This window comes from Vigna unguiculata, chromosome 9, assembly GCF_037176805.1.
Source record: "Vigna unguiculata cultivar grain cowpea cultivar isolate G323 ecotype 2 chromosome 9, ASM3717680v1, whole genome shotgun sequence".
NCBI classification, from domain to species: domain Eukaryota; kingdom Viridiplantae; phylum Streptophyta; class Magnoliopsida; order Fabales; family Fabaceae; genus Vigna; species Vigna unguiculata.
In genome coordinates, this window is record NC_140800.1 from 31578659 (window position 1) to 31600921 (window position 22263).

The 22263-nt window shown below is 32.1% G+C and overlaps 2 protein-coding genes across 2 annotated transcripts; both read right to left on the minus strand.

Annotated features, from left to right (window-relative positions):
- Positions 1-3627: 3627 nt before the first annotated feature.
- On the minus strand, positions 3628-9131 carry DPE1 (disproportionating enzyme). Its single transcript, XM_028048459.2, has 15 exons — positions 8276-9131; positions 8102-8190; positions 7969-8029; positions 7735-7813; positions 6963-7099; positions 6692-6850; positions 6511-6587; positions 5885-6024; positions 5773-5804; positions 5620-5694; positions 5091-5163; positions 4897-4985; positions 4364-4408; positions 4121-4273; positions 3628-3970 (listed from the first exon to the last, which is right to left on the minus strand). Exons 1-15 carry the CDS (start codon positions 8648-8650, stop codon positions 3866-3868), a joined length of 1689 nt encoding a protein of 562 aa, XP_027904260.1. The 5' UTR covers positions 8651-9131; the 3' UTR covers positions 3628-3865.
- A 452-nt stretch (positions 9132-9583) lies between these two features.
- On the minus strand, positions 9584-10972 carry LOC114164821 (MIZU-KUSSEI-like protein (Protein of unknown function, DUF617)). Its single transcript, XM_028049595.2, has one exon. The coding sequence runs from the start codon at positions 10943-10945 to the stop codon at positions 10208-10210; it is 738 nt and encodes a 245-aa protein (XP_027905396.1). The 5' UTR covers positions 10946-10972; the 3' UTR covers positions 9584-10207.
- Positions 10973-22263: the final 11291 nt, after the last annotated feature.

The window sequence follows — 22263 nt, forward strand, 5'->3', positions numbered from 1 at the left end:
AATAAATTCTATCCTAAAGAAGACACGGAATTTGCCAATTTCATCCATAGTATTGGTCACATACACTAGGTGCAACACATACTTCACGAAAAGAGGTAGGCAAATAACTGCAATGGTCAATGTTGGTCATGTGTACTCTGAATATGCGACCAACTTCCTACAAGATGCGGAATCCAAGTCAAACACGCACCACGTCATTGAATTTGATAGAAATACCACAAGATTCAGAGTGGAGGAGATAGTGAATCCTAGAGAAATACGTCTTGCAGGAAAATTTGTAGTCAGATTAGATGAAAGGTGGTGCAATTATGGAAAGTTTCAAAAAATACATCTACCATGTTCACATGTTATTGCAGCTTGCAAGCATGCACATCACGACTTCAACATGTACATAAGTCCCCATTATAGGCTAGATGTCGTCATGAAAGTATGTGAAAATTTATTTGGCGAGTTAAGACATGAAGAATATTGGTCACCATACCAAGGGCCACAGGTTTGGCCTCATCATGCCACAAAAAGAAGTGAGAGGGGTCGTCCTAAATCAAGTAGAATTAGGACTGAGATGAACATTAAGGAAGGAAGACAATCAAGAAAGTGTTCCTATTGTAGAACTGAAGGACACACAAGAAATCATTATCCTAATAACCCTGCACTTAGATGATCCACATCAACCACTTAGTTTATGTTGTACTTTTAATTGTGTTCAATAAATTTATACTTGATTCAATTCAATGCTACATCTTTTCTTATTATCTTTTATTGTTACTTATTTTACATAAACCAAAAACAAGTAACAAAATTATTTAAAATACAATAATGAAATGGTTTAAATTATTTTAGTTATTTTTTTCATTTTTAAATTATTTTTTACAAATTTTCAATGTTTATAATATACAAATTTTTAAAATTATCCAAAACTAAAAGATAACTATAATTTCAATATTTATAAACATCAATTAAAAATAATTAATACTACACAAATTATAAAAATAAATTAAATTAAATTGACTTTAATATTTTTAAATTACACATAAAATAACTTACTACACAATACAAAATCTATTTTAAAATCAACAAATTTCAAAAAGACAAAAAAAATTATTTATTTTTCATTTTTCCAAATAATACTTAAAATAACTAAAAACACACTATTAAATCTATTTTTTAAAAAATAATTTTAACCTCTAATTCAACATTTTTCACAAATAAATAAATAAATTAACTCTTAAATATATTTTATTAAAAAAATAAAAAATCTTAATTTTTATTTCTTTTAAAAAAACAAAAAAAAATAAAAAATCCAATTCAGAATTCGGGTTCCTGTGGACCAAATTCTGACCGGGATTAAAAAAAAAAGCTTTTTGTAGGGTAGAATTCATGTCTCAAGAGACCGTATTCTCACCTACCAACAAAACCATGCTATTAGGATAAATAATGGGAACAATATGCTCTCTAGGAGTTTAATAAACAAAACCGTGTTATTGGGGTAAAAAAATCTGCTTATGACCTAACACTGATAATAATGTTTCACTTCCAATAAGGAACTGAAAAGTAATTAGACTTCATCTTTATTCTGAATGAAAACTGATGAAACTTGTTTTCGTTTTTTTTTTTTTTTTTCATTTGTTTAGTAAAGAAAGGATGTGTTATTCTCCCCTGATAATTTAGATGGTGTCCTCTTCTTTTAAGTTGTTAGACAAAATAATTTATGAGGTTGAAAAAGTTAGAAATTAGCATTTTCAAAATAAGAGTTGGAAAAGCTAAGTTAATAATCTCGTTTGCTGAATTAAATGTTTGAGAGTACCTAACAGATATAAAATGCTTTATTATCAATTTAGTATAATTGTTGATTTGGTTTTATAATTTTTTGGTTTACTTCAATTTGATTTTTTTTAGTATTGATTGTTTCAATTTAGTATTATAAGTATTTAAAAGAATTTAATTTGGTCCTCTCTATTAAATTTTTTAATTTTTTAATTTTTTTTAAATTTATAATCTGTCATGTGATAGGTTACTATCGTGCCATTTGGCAGTTTACCATCATGATATGTGGCAATGATAATAATAGTTCTCGATTTTTTTTTTACATTTTTACCTTTGTAAATTTTTACACTCAAAATTTTTTATATTTGTAAAAAATAAAATAATTTGAATATTTAGGTGTAGTGATTTAATGTATAAATTCAAAACAATTATTTTAACATGTATATATAAATTATAATTAAATTTATTTACTAATTTGGTTTCAAATTAGAAAGGACAAAATTGGATCGTTTTAAAAAATTGAGTACTAAATTGAACAAAAAAATTTAAATAGAGGCTAAATTGAAAACAACTATTACTACTCTCATGTTTCATAACGGTGAACTGTCACATGACACGACGCTAACCTGACACGTGATAGTTTATAGATTTTTAGAAAAAAATTTAAAATTAAAAAAAATTAAAAAAATTAAGAATTTTACAACTTGACACGTGTCTTGTACAAACATGATATTAACTTCAACTTAACGGAGATGACCAAATTGAACCCTTTTAAATAATTAGGATACTAAATTAAATCAACAAATAATAAAAGGATCAAATTAAACTAAAAAAAATTAGAAGAACAAATTAGTACTTATACCTATTAATTTCTAATTTGTACAAGAGAAATGCCACATTTTTTAATTATAGTTACAAAACTTTGACTATTTTCTTGTCCAATGGATATTTCAGTCTGATTTGATTGTCATTCTTTTCAACTTGATTCCTTTGGTCCATTCAAAGAACTAGAATGCTATATCTAGTTTAGATACAACATACTGAATACCAAAGTTGAAATCATCCAGAAACAGGATAACATGAATGCTTGTAAGAGAAATCTTCTTTTGCATATTAAGTGTCCAAGTACCAAATCAAAACGTATACATTACAGCAAGAACTTGAAGTACTGAAACAGAGTGTGGATATTAGCTATTCAAATTGTTCACTTTAATATTATAAGGCTATGTATATCAAACAAACTTCACTACTTATCCCTATTGGATACGGTATTAAGGGTTCGATATCCACAGAAAAAGTTGAAGTCAATTTAAGATTCACCCTCCATGAAGGCGGCTTAACATTCAAATTAAATACCTAAACCACAAAAGGGTGTGCCCCAGAAAATAAAAGAGTAGTTATTGAGAACAACAAACAGGAAGAGTAAGAGAAGAACATAATAGTTCACATAGCAAATAAGCATCCAGCAAGAAAGCATGAAGAGTAAATGCAACAAGAAGAAAACAAATGACAAAGGAGAGTAAAATAGAGGAACTGCGTCCACCAAAAGGGCTATTCGATTCTGGATGAAGCAAAAGCCACAAGAGGTTACTTCATACACAACGTAGTTTTTATCAGCTACATGTTGCTTCTTAGAAACCAAACATCCCAAATTTGGGCCAAAAGTGATTTGATCAGTATGAATACAATTGGATCCAACCACCATGAAACCAAACATGCACTGCCAACACTAAAGAGTGCACAAATAGCTGAAGACTGCACATGCAAAAGTATAGCTGATTGTACTCCTACCTTACCATCACATTATGACATTCAATCTTCTGAGATATTTTTTTGTTAATAAATATTTCTATGAAATGGTACTTGATATAATATAACATATCTCTTATTTTCATATTTAAACAAGCATGTTACATTACAACAAGAGATCGGCATTATCCTTTTTACAAATTTCCATTGAAGCATCCAGCCTTCTCAAATTACTTGACCCCAACACAAGCACCCAGTTTTCATTTATCAACATCATGCATTTTCCACTTAACTTAAGCTTCCGCTCAAAAAGAGAACTCTTCAACTTTACACTCAAAAAGGAATTCCATAATCAAAGCCGGCCATACATTGAAAGCATTTCTCTGAGTCTGTCTGCCTCTCTCTCCAAGCCATCAAAGCTCACCGAATTTGCAATTCTCCAACCCCAGTTCCCAAACTGCATTTGTCAGGGTATCAACCAATGTCATGATTTTATTTATTTATTTTGTGCGGCGGTCCAGATGTTACAAGTCATCTAACATTTTTATTTTCTTTGTTCAGGTTGAATAAATCAAAATGTTGCCCGAACATACAATGCACATTTTACCTGAGTTGCGGGAATATTCATCCTGGCAGAATTACCCAATCCAAGAACATCTTGCATAGGTATTATTGCTGTTTGAGAAACAGAGCCCAATACTCTCTGGATTAGACCCCAAGAAATGTCATCTCCCTCATTTAAGGAAAGATAACTTAATGCCTGAAATATAAAATGAAGAGGGAGATGAACTCTTCGCTCAACTTGGTTAAAAAATACATTTCATTAATTCACAAAGACAACCAAACCTACCTTGGATTTCTCTTCTTGGTTCAAAGCTTCCCACCAGCCTCTGATCTGTAGCAGAAAGGCAATTCTTCTCAAGGTTTTTAGTATTGACAGGTAATATTTCTTAAGTTATACATGCCAGATGCATGCATCAATTTCAATAGGTAAAACATTCCACAAAAGATGAAAATGTGAGTTCTCCATGCAGAAAATCTTGTCTTAGTGAGCAATCTATCAGATATTACTGATTAGTCAATGAGAGGGGGGTGAGTTAGAAAAATACGGCATGTTGCATTTAAATGAGAAAAAAGGGATGAGAGGGAGGGACATCTTTTCAATTTGTGAGGTAAAGGTAATATGAGCCTTTGGACATTAAAAGGTGCTGAACCTCTAAGTTCAGTAGTATGTTCGTTCTATCTTGTACACAGGAAAGTTCTTCCCCAAATTTTTTAATTAAGATATCAGATCCCTACCCTATCACAATCTTCGACTAATTTCTGCATAGCAAACACCCAGGCCTATAATATAGATATGCAACTGGCAGAAGAAATTCTTACTGTGTCATTGTCATGAGTCCCTGTATAGACAACTTGATTGCACTCATGATTATGAGGCAAATGAGGGTTCTTAGCATCGCCTCCAAATCCTGGATAAAGGAAAATAGATAAAAAAAATATTCAGGCACTCTGACATTGAATTACTTGGAGCATGAAACTGAACATCGTATACAAAATTAGTAATCAATCATTACCGAACTGGAGAACAGCCATTCCAGGTGCTCCAATGGATCTTCTTAGTTGGACTACATCCTCAGTGATAACTCCCTTTCATAAATCACAAGCCCAAAATTTTACAATGAGTACCCTAAGAAAGAATCAGGAATCTGCAAATTTGGGATAAGTTTGATTTGGTCTCTCAAATTTAAAATTGATTTTTTCAGTCCATGTGAAAAATATTTGGTTTAGTACTTCTGTCCAAAGTACTGTTAAAGTTTGTGCTTGTTACATAACTAACAATTATAAATTGTTTACATGATAGCAATCTATTTCGATTTTGCATTCTTACCATCAAATACCCTACCACATTTATTTTCCTTTCAAAGTATTTATGTTGACTACATTTAGATATAAGCCGTTTGAACAAATGGACTAAAACAAACACTTTTGTCAAATTACAGGGACTAAAAAGATCCATTTTAGATTACCGAAAACAAACTTAGCTCAAATTTGACAAACTAAAATCATATTTAAAAATATTGAGTTTTGTTTTATAATGCATACCAGGTCTTCTGCTATTATATTAATCCTTCCAACAGCTCTGAAAATGGCATCAAACAAGGACATCCCAGGTCCTACCTATCATTTAAATGTTACAAAGAGCATTATAGTTTGATCAAATAGATTTATAAAATGAACAACTTGAGAGGTTCTGACCTTCCACTTTCCAAGCATAGCTACTTTTGCTTCTGCACATTTGTAGAGCACACACATGTCACAACAACCCACCAAGCAAGTGAAATAAGCTTATTCTAGATTGTATACTTACCAGCGGGAACAGCCCAGTATCCAGCAAATCCTCTAAAGTGGTCAATCCTAAATTCATCAAATAGATTTTGTGCTCGTCGAATGCGACGAATCCACCATGAGTATCTATCTTTCTCCATGGCTTTCCAATCATATAGGGGGCTTTTTCATTAAAAGTTGACAACATAAAACATGAAAATCAGTAATCTATATGGAACAGGAAACCTTCTACAATGTACTACAGTATAACATGATAGTAGTTATTACGATAAAGAAAAAGAAAATACCAAGGAGAAAAAGGCTGAAATAGGGTCTAGAGACTGTTAACAAATCCTACATTGACTAGAAATATGGCCAAAATGCTAAGACCTAGGCAATCCTCTCCTTCTGAGCTAACTTTGGGTTTGAGTTAGTTCCTGTCCTTTTTTAATAGAAATATTCAAGCAGGAAGGATACATTGTCGTATACAGGCACAGATGGTTAAAGCATGGGAGAGTGAAAGGAACTAAATCGAGTTGGGACAAGTCAAAGGAGATGCCTTTTGATCATAATCACAGAAGCAGATAAAGAATCAGGACGAGAATTGAATAAAAAGCATGGAAAATCGAGATTTATCAAAAAACATTTATCATGGTATTAACTTCAAACCTGCCCCATAGCTGACCAGTTTCACTGAATGCATCAGGAGGAACACCACTCACTAAAAGAGGAAATCCTTTCCGGTTCTGCCAGATAAATAGAGATATTTTACGATCAAAAGGTACAATTTGCTCCAAAAAATAAAAAATGTTATATCAGACTTCAGAGACATTCTTTAGAGATTGCTAACCAGTAAAAACTGTTTCTTATTTGCCCAAACATCGGCGCTATGATAACCAACATATATTGGCATGTCTCCCATTATGCTGATTCCCTTACTCTGTGCATAGCTGTGGACTTTCTGCCACTGCCTTTGAAACAAGAACTGTTGGGCAATAAATACATTTATCTGCATGCAAAAGTATAAATGAATCACCAAGATCCCTTCTGGACTATAAGTAGAAGTATAGCAATAACAAGTAGACGAAAATTTGAGCTATAAGGATAATTTATGTACTTACAAAATCTTGTTTCTGTTGATAAATGTCTTCTAGAGCTACAAGATGGCGATTTCTTAAAGGCTCAGGCCAATTGTACCAGCTGAATGTGTTTAAACTGTCATCAATAGCAGCAAAATATGCTGCATCTTCAAGCCAGCCTACAGCATTGCAAATATATTATTAGTTAAAACCATACCAAAGAGAGAAATCCCTCGAATGATTTTTGAAAGACTTTCCAAATTAAGTCTCGCAAACTGATAAGTAACATTAAGAAAGATGCATGTATCTTCAAACCCACAAGAAACTTCTCAATATCTAAGTCCTCTGCCCACTCAGTATTTTACATATTACCACCACCAATCCTAATGTTTCTTTCCTTCCAACTTCTGTAACACGTAATCCTAAAATCAATAAGTTGTCTCCATGCTGCAACCATCCATAAGAAACATGAAGTATTCATATTTTTTTTTTTAGCTTGAACTAATTATCTTGTTGCAATTGTTTGATTGGAATTTGCGATCACAACAAACTTCCAGATTCTATTTATTTTCCCGTTTGAATTGTTTTCAACAAACAAAAAGCTGTATTAAGTGGGGAAATAGCACGAATAGGAGGACAAAATCTAAACAACTGTGGGAAGAGAAAAAGTAAAATAACAATGAAAATATGCAGACGACTAACTGTGCACTTACATATAAATAATATAAAATAATTGTATAATCAAAAGGCACTGAAGCTAAAAGACATATATGCAAATTACATAGAACTGAAAAAAAAAAAATGAGTGTCTCACTTGATATATCAGGGTCTCTTCGGAAATTCTCGAACTCCGTTTTGAGTTCTCCTTCACTTGAAATGAGCCTCTCTGCAGCCTATAGATGGAATTTCCAAAACAGGAAAATCGATATAAAACACAGGACAGACAAAGATGCCTATGTAAAAAAAAGGAAGAGTCACAAAAAAAAGAAGCAGCAGATGGATGAGGTGAGGAAAAATTCTAGTAATAAGAAAGCTGTAAACACCTTACTTTGGTTATCAGAGGATCCTTAAGTTCAGCAACAACTGAAAAATTGACGCGCTCTGCATCACTGCATTCATTTAACAAATCGTTGAACAAAAGGAAATTACAACAAATAAAACTGAAAAACTACGCGACTCACATCGGTTCTGGAAGCTCGTGTTTTTCCAACAGCCCATCGTCGACGAGGCCTTCAAGAGAGATCAAGAGCGTGTTGCCACAATTCGCATCCTGAAAATCACAATGTAAAAGTGAATGCATTACACCGAAATAGCTGAGCGAAACAAAAAAAAAAAAAATCTGAACCGAATCGAACCTGGCCAGAGTAAGGGGATCCTTCTTCGTTGGCTTTTCTGCCAGGCGGCACGAGAGGAAGAACCTGCCAAACGGAGCAACCGGCGCGGTGGAGCCAATCGATGAAACGGAAGGCCTCGTGACCGAGATCGCCGATGCCGTGGGGCCCTCGAAACGACGTCGGATGGAGTAGAATGCCGCATCTTCTGCGAAGGTCGGAGTTGGGAATCCAATCGCTGTAGTTGTCGGGGAAATCTTCACCTACGGAAACGCTGAGTTGCGTTAAAGAGGAGACAGCGGAAGCGGTGGGGAAGGAGAGAATTGGTCTGGAGGGTTTGAAGAGAGTGGGGCAACGCTGGTGTGGGAAACCCACTGAGATGTTCAATGCCAGAGCCATGTCTTATCTCTGTCTATCTACAAATTTCAGTGTGAATTTGAAAACGAAAATCAGCAGATGCGTTCACTTGAAGAATAGAGTAAGCGGTGGCAGGAAACTCGTGAAGCCACAACCAGACAGAACCTGTCTGTCATCATCACTGTGTGATTCGAGGCAACCCCAACGGACAGCAATGTATGAAATTGTGCACATTCCATCATGTCTTATCACTTACTGTTGCAGTGAATCACGCTGAACTGTGACATTTTTACTTTCTAAACTTTTAGAGAATTATCATTGAAAAGAACTCATTTTTCAAAGTAAATTGGCCAAAGGGGTAGGCAATAAACCCTTGAACATGAGAGCAGCTCTGATTAAACACTTATTTTAATGATACTTCCTTAAACAACAAGGTAAAAGGAAAAAAAAAAAGGACGAAGAAAATCGGTGGTGAAGAGAAGGACGAAGATTTTTTGCTGGTTTGTGTCAGAGTTGAAGTGGTGTAGTTTGGTTGTTTCTGAATGTGGTAGCAGAGTTCGGACTATTTGCTAAGATTTATCTTGAGTTCGAATCTAATGAGTGGGTGTGTTACATCCATTTTATTTTAATTGATTTAGGATAAAAAATAGTTAGATTGTTTAGATGTATCAAGTGAAAAATTGATATCAAATCTTTTTTAATCAATGTGAATGTGGATAAATGAATGAGTCTGAATTGTCAAAGTTAAGAAGAGAAGATGGACAAGAAAAAAAGAAAGTTAAATAATCACACAAGTGAAAAACTTACTAATTCCATGAAAACTATAAATTCCCAGAATTTGTTGTAGAATTTAGAAGAATAATTTAATTAACAATATATTAGTTGCACCAGGTTTGATCACAGTCACTTCATACAAAACTTGAAAACACTTTTTTTCCATTTCTTTTTATCTTACAAAAGCTTAAATTTAAGTGTTTTAAGTTCATTTCCTTCCTTGTCAACATTATGCATCACAATTCATAATATTGGAGCATACAAATTTAGTTAAATATTGATACAGCAGCAGTGAGACCATGGCAGCCGCAAAAAAAAAAAAAAAAAACCCTCACCTCTCTTCAAATCACACAATTACAGCTCAAACTAAAAGAGACAATAGGAGTAGAACTGCACAGTGAAAAAAAACTAAAAAAAAAATGTTATTTCCTGACGTAGCTTGACCAGACGACATCGTTTTGGAACCTTGCTCTTCCATTTTTGGCATGCAGAAGTGTAAGGTGATTTTGGTGAACTTCACCTGGTATGATAAATGAAAGGGAGCTTGTGAATTTTGATGAGCACATAAGCAAAAAGCCTTCTTCCATCATTTATATATATATGTCTATGAAAGCTAACCAGAAAACCTAAACGCTAATGATGCAGGACCTAATAGAAAAGGTTGGGAGAAAAGGGAGAGAAAGTATACATAGATATAACATGAGTAGACACAACAACCTGGATTACTACGTACCCTAAGCCTTGATGGCATGAACCCTAATTCACCCAGAGATACAAATGAACCCTCTGATCAAACTCACTGTACATCATTAATCCGATTTTGAATTAAACCCTGACAAAAAATATAGTAAGATCGGGTCCACTATTCCCCTGCGAGTCCGGGCTCATCATATAGAGAGTCTCGGAATCTTTGGATCCCACTACGTGCTCGAAGGGTGCTCGCATGTACGCCAAATCTCCTCCGTCGCCGCCCTCCTCAGCCTCCGATCTCAACGGAAGAACGCCGGCGCCCATGGACGCGGCCTTCAGAAGCTCCATCACGTACAGGTCCTCCTCCGTCGCCTCCCTCCGCACGCCGTACCCATTCTTCTTCCCGTTGCAGTACATTGTCCACAAGGGTTCCTCCGAGATCCTGGTCTTGTCCTTCTCCGAACGCTTCTCGCACTCCAGTGCCACCCTGACCATGCCGTTGGCCAAGTCCTTCTGCAAGGTGTGGGTGTGTATGGAGAGCTCCACGACGAGGGAGGGGAGGCAGCGGGGGTTTTCCTGGACGGCGAGGCTGACGCGGCCCTTGCGACGGCCGAAGAGGGTGCCGGTGACTTTGATGCCGTTGTTGACGGTTTTGTGGAGGTGGTTGTTGTTCTCCTGGGGGAGGGAGGGGAACTTGCAGGAGGGAGTTATGATCGGTAGGGAGCGGAAGACGGAGCGGAAGACGCGGATGACTTTGGGTTTGAGGCGTTTTTTTTGGGAGGGTCGGACGAGGGAGAGGGACATTGGTGGTGGCGGCGGCGGAGGTGGTTGTGCTGCTTCTGCTGGTGGTGCTGAAGATCTTTTCTCTCCCATTGGTTGGCTTTCACAAACCTACAGGAAGAGAAGACCAATGCCATTAGAGACAGAGGGAGCTTTTCTTTGTTTCAAGTTTGGGAAACCCCACGTTCTCCTTTCTTCTGCTTTTGCGGCTTCACATTCCTATTTATCTGCTCACTCGTTCACCACCTATGCATATTCCTTCTCCATCCTTTCTTTAAATAGCTTCTCTTCTTTACTCTTACATAATCTTTCATACTCTCAAGGTCATGCACATCAAACACACAAAACACATTATATTAATTAACAGAAAAACAACAAAATTAATATATCTACACTTATAATGAGTTCTAATATTGTGTGTTCTCATTAACTACTATCACAATATATATATATATATATATATATATATATATATTAAAATAGGTTCCGATTTTTGAGTCAACTCGATTCACTACAGGTTCGAACCGGGTTTGAAAGTGATTAATCCACTTAACCCACCAACATTTTCTTACAATTTTTAATTTTTTTTTTGTTATAATTATTTACTACTACTAATTGTATAGGTTCACAATTTCATATATTTAAATGTTAGAATGTTGCTCAATAATATTTGAATAGTTTGAATGTTTAATTAATTTGTTTGTCAAGTTATATACGTTGATACTTTAATCTTTAACTATTATTTTTATAATAATATTTCAAAAATTAGATGAACACTTTGATTCCACTATTATGAAAAATAAATTAAGTCAATTCACTTTCATTGTAATGCAATAAATATATGAAATAAACTGCAAAAAAAAAAAACATTTGTAATTGAGCCAATCCACTAACCCACCAGCCCGTAGTGGGTTGAACCGGATTGCAAAATTTATAGCTCACCAAAAGGTAGTCGGGTTAAGTTGACCCTTTTTTAACTCAACTCGTGGTGAGCCAACCAATGTGAGTCAAGTTGACTCACTTTGACAATCCTAATATATATTATACACTAGTGTAGCGAAAAATTTTTACATTGTTTTTTTTTTTTTTTACGTTATACTCATATTTTATAACCGAAGTATATTAAGGCGAAGTAAAGGGACATTAGGCTTTAGTTAGGAATCGAAGCCTATATTTGAAGAATAAACTTCAGTTGATAGTAAAACAATTCAAAAACATTTAAAGTCAAAAAATAAAGGAATAAGCACCAATTCTAGGAGGAAATGAAGTCTATAATTGAATATATGCTTTTATTCTTAAGACAACCAAAGCCTATATGTGACCATTGCCCAAAACTATTTAAACATAAGAAGCGGGGGAGTAGGCACTGGTTTTCTAGTTAACCAAGGCTTATTCACCTGTATGTTTCAATTCTAAATTCAACTGAACCCTATTGCATAATAGGTCGAAGTTCTTCTGGGTAATTGAAGCCTATTTGTTACCATTTTCAAAATAATTCAATATTATTCTAAACCATGTAGCGAGGGAATATGTTTCAGTTTTGGTAATAACCAAGACATATTCTTAACTATATGCTTCAGATTGTGTTATAACAGAAACCTATGACTAGTTTTTTTTTTTTTTTGGTTTTTGCCTAGATATATAACAAACCTTTATAGAAACATAGCACACCAGACACAACAATATAGATGACAATTTTGAATCAAAGTACTTTAAATAATGTACTATATTTTACACATAATTATTGCAAAGCATAGTAAATCAAACTATTGTACATTTTTACTATATAGTTGGCACAAGATTGCCTTACATATGCTATTGAATGTTCGTGCATTAGTGTGAGATTGTCGAATGTCTGGACAAAAGATAATAATTTTAATTAGCATACATTAAAAGACAAACTTGCAAACTACTTTTATTTAATTAAATTATTATCGATTTCAATCAATTGTAATACGAGTAAGAACAATGATTATTATCCATTGCATAACATAGCTAGTAATCACACTCATAAGAGTTGATTTGTATATTACACTACAAATATATCAACATAATTATAAATAATTGAGGAAGAAAAAGAACCCAACAATTATAATTGAACCAAAATAGCTAACCTTGAGGGACAACCATTGTAGCTTTTTAGTTGTAGCAATTGATCTGCCTATCAACATTGCACTATGAAAAATGAATTAGTTAGGATACAATTATATAAGAAAGAAAGTTCATAAATTTAGGATCTTACCAATCTAATATTTGTTTGAGATTCTTGGGGAGGCTTGTGCAATGAGCAAAATCATACAATAGAATTATCAATGAGGGAAACTACAAGTAGTTGTCTATGATGTCCGAATTGACAATATCATTGTTAAACCTTAAAATGATGGATTATAATAATACAACAAACTACACTTACATATTTATATAAGGGACTAAATATATTGACTCCTTTGGTGCCAAGTCTTCCCAAATCTTTAAATTTGCATTTGATGATGAATGTTTGAAAGCCTTCACAACACTAAAACACCAATTATAGTCAGTCATGTGATATAATCATGTGAGGCCATGACCCTATTCATGTGTCCCAACTTCGTAAATAAAGTCATAACCTTCTTCATGTGATAGTACTTGATATGGTACAAATATGAGAAAACTTATAATGTGTTTCTTGTGAGGATCGGAAATAGAAGGATTAAACAACTTCGAGAAAAGGACATACATCTATGGTAAAAGTATTATGGAGTCAATAAGAAAAAAGTGATGCAACTTTAGAATTAGAAAATAATATAAGAGAAATGCATCCTCAACTTTTTACAACCAAGTGAATTTCAAGATGAAATTCCTAAAACAAATGGAGTAATGTAACATATAAGTAGTTTTTGGAAAATATTCTGACTAAGTAAAATAAAAGTAATAATAAAAGAAATAAATAATAATAATTAATTAAAAAATATATTAATCATTATGCTTGTGTGTGATTAAAAAAAACAAAAGTTTTAGCTTATAAATCGATGGAGTGGAAGAGAAGATGTAAAAGAAAACTAAGAAGATGTAAGATACCACAGACATAGAGAACAAGAAAGAGAATATGGGATAAGGGGTTTTAAGAAATTTTAATCATCTAAATATATTCTAGGGTGTCATTCCAATTAATAAGATAAGCGAAGAGTGAGGTAAGCTCTCTCAATATTATTTTAATAAACTTATGTGTATTTTATTGATGTTTTATTTATTTTTATATTGTTTCACTTCCTTTTATATACTTCTATCATTTATTTTTTATCTCCAGTTAAACATTAATGTCCAGGTGATTAATTTATAATTATATTATTTAATTCATTTCAGTTATGTATTGGTCATCTATATTAATACTTATATCATGCATCTTTGATTCGTCAGTAATCTTGTTTAATTTATATTATTTAATTTTTGTATTCATTTATATTTAGTTTATTATATTTGTTTATGATATTCTAATTCAGATTTTTAGTTATTTATATAAAGTTGTTGCTTTTATTTTTATTTTTATTATTATTATTATTATTATTATTATTTTTATTTGAACATCATTTTTTATAATTTGAAGAATACATATAAAGTAATAATATAAATAAAGTAAAAGTAAATATTTTTTATTATTCAATGAACTTGGATAAAAGAAAGATACATATATGTTCTATTGTTATTTTCTTTTTGTATATGTTCGGATGGTGTATAGATTATTTATCGGTCAAGGAAAATATGACCTATCTTGATAATCATCATATTTTGTGATCATTGAAGATCTTCAAGAGTATGTCAGTTGAGAAAGAGTCTTAGGTTTGATTTCAATGAGTTGAGATCAAACTAATGAATATGTGTTTGTCTTTGGGAAGTCATAATTTGGTACACTACAAGATGAAAGTCAAGATGAAAGTCAGGGACCATGATGAGGTCCAAGAAATTATTTATCAAGTAGGTGAATAACTAAGAGTTCATAATAGCATGTTGGACTAGGATATTCATATGTAAAACTTGGAACCAAGGACGAAACTTCTATATGATAGAGGGGAGCCATGGTTCCCCCAAACTTCTATTTTCACCCTCAATCTATCATCCTTTTCAAAATCAAATTGAACCACAGTGAAATTGAGAAGTTGAGTAACATTTTGAACTGATCAAAATTTTCTTGAGTAAGTTCATTTCTACCCTTTTTTTAAGCAATATGTTTTCCTTTTACATTTGATAAATTTGTCTCATGTGTACCACTGGGTGAAATAAATTTGTCTTTTTCTAAATAGATGAGAGGTAATAAATTTATATTAGAAAAATTATGATAAAGAGTAAAATAATTGATTCTTTTTTCAAGTGGAAGGCTTGTGATGAATATGAAAAAAAGGCATTTACATCAACTACACTTGAGAAATTTCACGAGAATCCAAGAATTGAAGAAATTGAAAAACAACTCTCTAAAGTTCCTAGAGTTACATATAATGAATTTGAAAAATCTTTAGAACTGATTCGGGGATGCATCCTCAAATTTGACAATACCCACCAAATCAAATTGATAAGGTACAAAGGGCATATATAAAATGATAGTGAATATGATCGTCATATTTTTTAGATTCTACCATTATGTGTGCTTGTTTTGAGTAGACGAAAAGAGAGGAAATGAAGAATTTTTTTAATTAGAAAAAAAATTATATATAAAAAAGCTAATTTGGCACTCATGAATTTTTTCCATGTTTTGCCACTACTTGGAATTATCCAATACCTGCTCAGCATCACTAAGGTTAGGTAATGAGTATATATCTCCTTTGTAAGTCGATCATTGATATTGTCGAGAAAAAAGAATTGATTGTATCAGTGTTTTTAATGAGTAATACTCAACTGTCAAATCACTTCTCAAAGTAACTTTTTATGTTCATCGTGGATCAGAAGTGGAATATGAATTCATATGTCTAATAAAATAAGATTGAGTCTTATAGTTGCAGGTCCAATCCTAAGCCCTATTGTTTTTATCATATGTTCAATTTATTAAGATTAATATTTAAGGCTTACAAGACCTCACTACTTTTCGTATTTTTCTTTCATATGTATATGTTGTACAAGTAGAAGAAGAATTTACTTAGTTACAGTTGATCGAATTTTTTTTGAGATATCTTCTTTAGAACGTTGACTCATAGAGAGTTTATATTAATATCTTTAGGAAATATTAAATGTATAGATAGTCCTCTATTGTGATGTGGAACTCTTAATATTGTACAAAATATATGTTGTTGTAATATATTTTCTTCTAGTCAAAAGGTGAATACAAATCGGACAATATTGTCAGACAATATCAATTTTATCTCTACACTTTTAAAGGAATGTAAAATTTTCTCAACAATAAAGGACAACTAGCAAAGTGTATAAAGTTACAGAATTATTCACTACATTGGTTAATTAATATATCATCGAAGTCTTATTGGTTAATTAATATATCATTGAAGTCTTAGTATAACCTTGGTATAATTTTCATAATAAATAAGGTAAAGGGAGGAGACATCTATCATTTTATCTTTTTACTTTGATTATTTTTTATCTGTTTATAATTACTTTTATCTTTATATTTACCTTAATGAGGTGTCCCTAACCTCATTCTAATTTATATTTAGTTCTCGTTCCTATTTATTTATTTATTTATTTATATTCATCTCCAGTTGTGCACTGGTCCTATTTATTCAATTTATATTTACTCTCATTTACTTATTTATATTTATCCCCAGTTATGTACCGACTCTTTTTATTTATTTATATTTATTTTAATTATTCATTGATGCTATCTATTTATTTATTTATTATGGTTTAATATTGAAATAAAATTTATGATAAATAAAGATTTGATACATAAAAGAAAATGTCAGGTTACATGGAGTTCCAATAAGTATTATATCTGATAGGGACCCTAGATTTACTTCAAAATTTTGGGGAAGTTTACATCAAGCCTGATGAAGGATTGACCTCAATCAAGGATGGAGGCACATTCTTAAGAAGACTAAGCATGTTTAGAAAGGAAGTTCACTAATCCTTCATCCCTTTCATTTATGCTTGTTATTTTTGATTCCCTAAGTTGACTTAGTTGAATCAACTTTAGTTGACTTGTTGACCTTTGACTAGGTTTGACTTGTTGACTATAGTTGACTTGACTTAAGCCAACATGCTAATCTATGTTTATTTGCTTTGTAGGTTAATTAGGAGTAAGAAAGCAATGCTAGGTGGCACATGGTGATTGGGGAGCATAAATGATGTGGAGGAGAGAGTAAAGCAAAGGCATAAAGCATAAAGAAAAAGGCATAAAGCAAGTGTACCTATGTACCTTTGGTCTCCTTTGTTTTTAGCACACTATGGCCACTTTCTAGAGACATATGAGACACATTCTTGGTCTCCTTTTGTCCTAGAACGAAATTAGCCTTGCACACACCATAGTTAGCTCTTTTGTCTCTCATTTTTGTAACCTTATTTGACCTAGTTTCTAGAAGCTAGGGTTAGGTTTTTGTAGAGACATCCTTAGGTATCTTTTATTTGCTTAGAGGCCCCTAAACTCTTCTATATAAGGGGTGCTCCTAGACATGTAAAAGGGTTGAACATTTTGAAGTAAAAACACTCTTGTGTCTCAACCATTTGTGAGAGTTTCCTCCCTTGGGAGTGAAACTTGTAAGCCTTATCTTGCATAGCAAGTGGCGGCACACATCCACTCATCTTCAAGGTTGCCATGGCTTCTAGCCTAGCCTTGTAGTGGCGTGCTTCTCACATTTTTACCATTTCTTTCCTTTCCATTTTATGTTTTCTCCTTCCTTTAATTGTTCTTGGTTTTCTATGGTTTATGTGCCTTCCATTTCCTTTTTGTTTTGAATCAATCCATCATCTTCTTCTCTTGAGCTTTGTGAAAGGAACCTTCACATCTAGATAGCTTGCTATCTTAATGTCCAGTGGGGATTTCGCTTAGCTTTCTTAATCAACTCACACCATATTCAATAATCATAAAAAGGAACAAGTTAATCCTTCATCAAAGCCTTAGGTACCAAGCTTCACCTTAGGTACCAAGCTTCACCTTAGCTCAGCTTATCATCTCCAAACTGATGGACAATCTGAAAGAACCATTCAATCTTTGGAAGATTTACTGAGAGCTTGTGTGTTAGAAAATTCCGATAGTTGGGATCGATGCCTACCCTTGATTGAGTTCACTTATAACAATAGCTTCCATTCTACCTATGAGGCATTATATGGAAGGAAATGTAGAACACATTTGTGTTGGTTTGAGACTAGTGAGAATTCAGTATTAGGTCCTGACATGATTCAACATACAACCGAGAAAATCAAAATGATTAGGGGAAAATAGAGAACAACTCAGAGTAGACAAAAAAGTTATGCTGACAAGAAAATACGACCTCTTCAATTTCAAGAAGGTGATCATGTATTCTTGAAAGTAACACCAACCACTGGAATTGGTAGAGTGATGAAATCAAAGAAACTCACTCCCCGATTTATTGGCCCTTACAAAATTCTTAGAAAAATAGGTCATGTTGCTTATCAAATTTGCTTACCTTCGTTCCTTTCCAACCTTCATAATGTCTTTCATGTGTCTCAATTAAGAAAATATATTTCTGATCCAACTCATGTGATAAGACCTGATACAGTACAATTAAAGAATAACCTTACATTTGACGCAATGCCTGTACAGATTATGGACAAGAAGGTAAAAGAATTGAGAGGCAAATAGATCCCACTAGTGAAGGTCATGTGAAATGAAGCTAATGGAGATATTACATGGGAATTAGAAGAAAAAATAAAAGAAATTTATCCTTATTTATTTTAGTCAATTAAAAACAAATTTCGAGGACGAAATTTCTATAAGTAGGAGAGAATTATAACATCCAAAAAATATATATAATAATATAAATAAATAAAATAAAAGAGATATATTTTTTTAGTAAGAATATTTTATGAAATTATAATTATCTTTTTCATATAATTCAAGAATTATTGAGGACAAATTTAAAATATATCCTAATAAGATTAATTAGATTTTTTTTAAATCACTTATATACAAAATATATATATATATATATATATTCAAATTAAACTATAAGATTTTATACATTGGAATTAATATTAAATTATTACCGTATAAGGTAATTCTATTAAAGCAAGAAAAAAAAAGAATAAAACGGTGACAAGTAGATAACGCGTAAAAGCTATTAAAAAAATAAATAAAATATAAAAGGATAAAGTAACAATAAATGTCATTCTATCATGTTACTATGAAGAAAAAAATCTACGAACCAGTAATTCAATTGAAACGTAATTAGCAAAACCAAAGGAAATGAGGTTAAATTTGAACTAATGTAATCTTTACAAATAATAGTATAAATAGGATGAATAGGAAGAGAGGAGAGATATTGAGAATGAAAGAAGAACAAAAAAAGAGGAACAGAAGAAGAAGATGTGCGTGTGAGAAGGAAGAAAGAGGAAAAAATAAATAAATTAATATATCATCGAAGTCTTAGTATAACCTTGGTATAATTTCCACGATAAATAAGGTAAGGGGAGGAGACATTTATCATTTTATCTTTTTACTTTGATTATTTTTTTATCTGTTTATAATTACTTTTATCTTTATATTTACCTTAAGTGAGGTGTCCCTAACCTCATTCTAATTTATATTTAGTTCTCGTTCCTATTTATTTATTTATTTATTTATATTCATCTCTAGTTGTGCATTGGTCCTATTTATTCAATTTATATTTACTCTCACTTACTTATTTATATTTATCCCCAGTTACGTACCGACTCTTTTTATTTATTTATATTTATTTTAATTATTCATTGATCTTATCTATCTATTTATTTATTTATTATGGTTTAATATTGAAATAAAATTTATGATAAATAAAGATTTGATTATTGTAGTTGGAGGTATGACCTTGGGGATTTAAACGAGTTAGTATTACTCAAGTTGATATGTTCTTGAGTTACTTTGTTGGCCATGAGCTCATTTATCCTGACTAGTCACTACAAAATTAATCAATATCTTTATAAAAGCATAATAAAAATTCAGTTTTATGGATTTGGGAGAATTTTCATTTCATTTATTTTATTATGATATGTTGTATTCTTTTTTGTGATATTTGTCTCACTTCCCTATTTTATGATTGTGTGTGAAAAACAAAATTTTATAACATTATCATAGATGGCTGCTCCCAACATGCCTGATCCCTTCTTCGCCGACATTGTGGCTATTTTTCCGGGAAATGCATGGCAAACCAATGCAGTGAATAATTCTGTAACATTTCAGGGAACGGGAAACTCTACCATTACTTTTCTCTCTGCTCCGAATGCGCCGATTGTCATCGAAGGACAAATCGGAGTTACCTTTTATTTACCCCCAACAGTCCAAGTGAACCTTATCCATAACATTTTCCCTCTACCTGTTTGAAAGCCAATATATGAGGGAAAAACTGTAAATAAATAATACTTTTTCCCCTTGTAGTATAGGAAATATAAGACGTACTAAACAGTGTAAATATAAAATGCATACAATATTGTAAATATACATATATAAATGTGAATATTTTAAATATAATTATATATCAGTATATTATTTTGCCTCTAAATTTTTATAAGTATATTGTAGAAAATAATAATAATTAAATAAATAAGTAAAAATAAAATAAAAAATTGTCGCCACAAAATCCCACGGGACCTTGTCCAGTAAAAACTTCCACTAATAAAAATTAATGGGTACACCACAAGTTCTCTTAAAAATTCCAATGATAAAAAAAACACTATTCTCTTCACCAACAAAGTGGATAACAAACCCTAATGGACACTTTAAATAAACAATAGAGATAACCTCAATATATGAGATGAGGAATAAAACATTTTCCCTAAGGTAACTTCTTTTCTTTTTTCTTCCTCAATCTTTCTGATGGCTTTTCACCAGAAGCACTCATAACTTCGCTCTCTGTCCCACTCTATTTTTCTCTCTTGTCTCAAACCTGATGCAAGGGTTGCATATTTAAATTTCATAATGGGCCGGGAGCCCATAAAAAAATACCTCATTTTATTTTTCTTAATTAAATCAGTGTGGACCAATAAATTGGTGACCCACCTGACATCCATCTCCTCATTACACTCATCTCTCTCCTCACTATAACGTTTTCTCTAATAGTGGCAAACATGAAGATGGAGCTAGAGGTGATGAGCTTTGTGGTGGTTGACCTTGCCCTATCACTTTAGTGAAGTTCCCCTTTGAAAAGGATTTTAGGGTGTAACTCCCATCTCTTTACCCACATAACTTGATCCTCCAATAGCATTATTGACCAACTTTTCCTCAAAAAGCACTTTGTTACCACCTACCATATCACCTCCATCTCCTACGTCACCTCCACCCTCACCCTTGTCCTATCCTCCATGTAACCATCGTTAGGGTTGCCCCTATAACCACCACCATCAAGCTCATCAACTCAAGACCGACCTCTAAATCCACCACCACCAAAGATAAAGTTGTAGGGAGAGGACATGGAGAGTTGTAGTGAGGAGAGGGTAACGTCATTTGCTATTATTTGTTGTGATAACATTTTACATTCTTTTATAAAGGTTAAGGACAATATTCGTAAACCAATGACAAAATAAAATTTTAGTTAATAATTTGAAGACTAAAAACATATTCAACATTTTTTATAATAGTTAAGAAACTATAAAACTAATTTCAATGTTAAAAAAAATAAATATATAAAATTAGATTCCAAAATATTCTTTAATTTAATTGTTCATATTTATTTTTACCAATAACTTATTTTTAATCACTTAAATTATTTAAAGTATTCAAATAAAATTCATTAAAAATAATTAATGGTAAGTATCTTCAAATTATTATCATAGATGTACTCATCACATTAAATAAAGTACTTGTGTATATCGATATCATTTAAAAGTATTTATTTAGTATATTTTATAAATTTTATCCACAAATTTTTACGTCACTAATTAGATCTTTTGTAAGAAAAAAAATTCAACAAAATCATAATATAATAAACCTGAATAAAGAGAAAAAATAAACTGAAAATCTTTGAATACTAATTTTATAGTAAAAATCTCTTTGGTTAGAATGTAATAAATTTCTTTTGTAAGTGCATGCATTGTTATAAACTAACATTGCATATGAAATCTGCTTACATGTGATCTTACATATTAAATTAATATTAAAACTATGAAATTATAAAGTAATTGTTATTTAAAATGTAAAAATGAAATCGTTTCCTTTTTACTAATACTTTTTATTTGGTGGCTCCAACTTAAATTGTCAAACGACCTATCTATGATGATGAAATATTTTTTAAATGCTTAGGGAGTTGAGGATGTTCTATTTTTGTGAAAATTATCATTCAATT

Bases quoted from the DNA above. Each gene is read 5' to 3' on its own strand.
- LOC114164821 (XM_028049595.2), bottom strand. From the start codon at position 10,945: ATGGGAGAGAAAAGATCTTCAGCACCACCAGCAGAAGCAGCACAACCA.
- DPE1 (XM_028048459.2), bottom strand. From the start codon at position 8,650: ATGGCTCTGGCATTGAACATCTCAGTGGGTTTCCCACACCAGCGTTGC. The intron at 6,025-6,510 runs GTTTGAAGTTAA...TTAATGAAAAAG, and splicing joins ACTGGTCAGCTATGGGGCAG to CCCCCTATATGATTGGAAAG. The intron at 3,971-4,120 runs GTAAAATGTGCA...TGACAAATGCAG, and splicing joins TGAATATTCCCGCAACTCAG to TTTGGGAACTGGGGTTGGAG.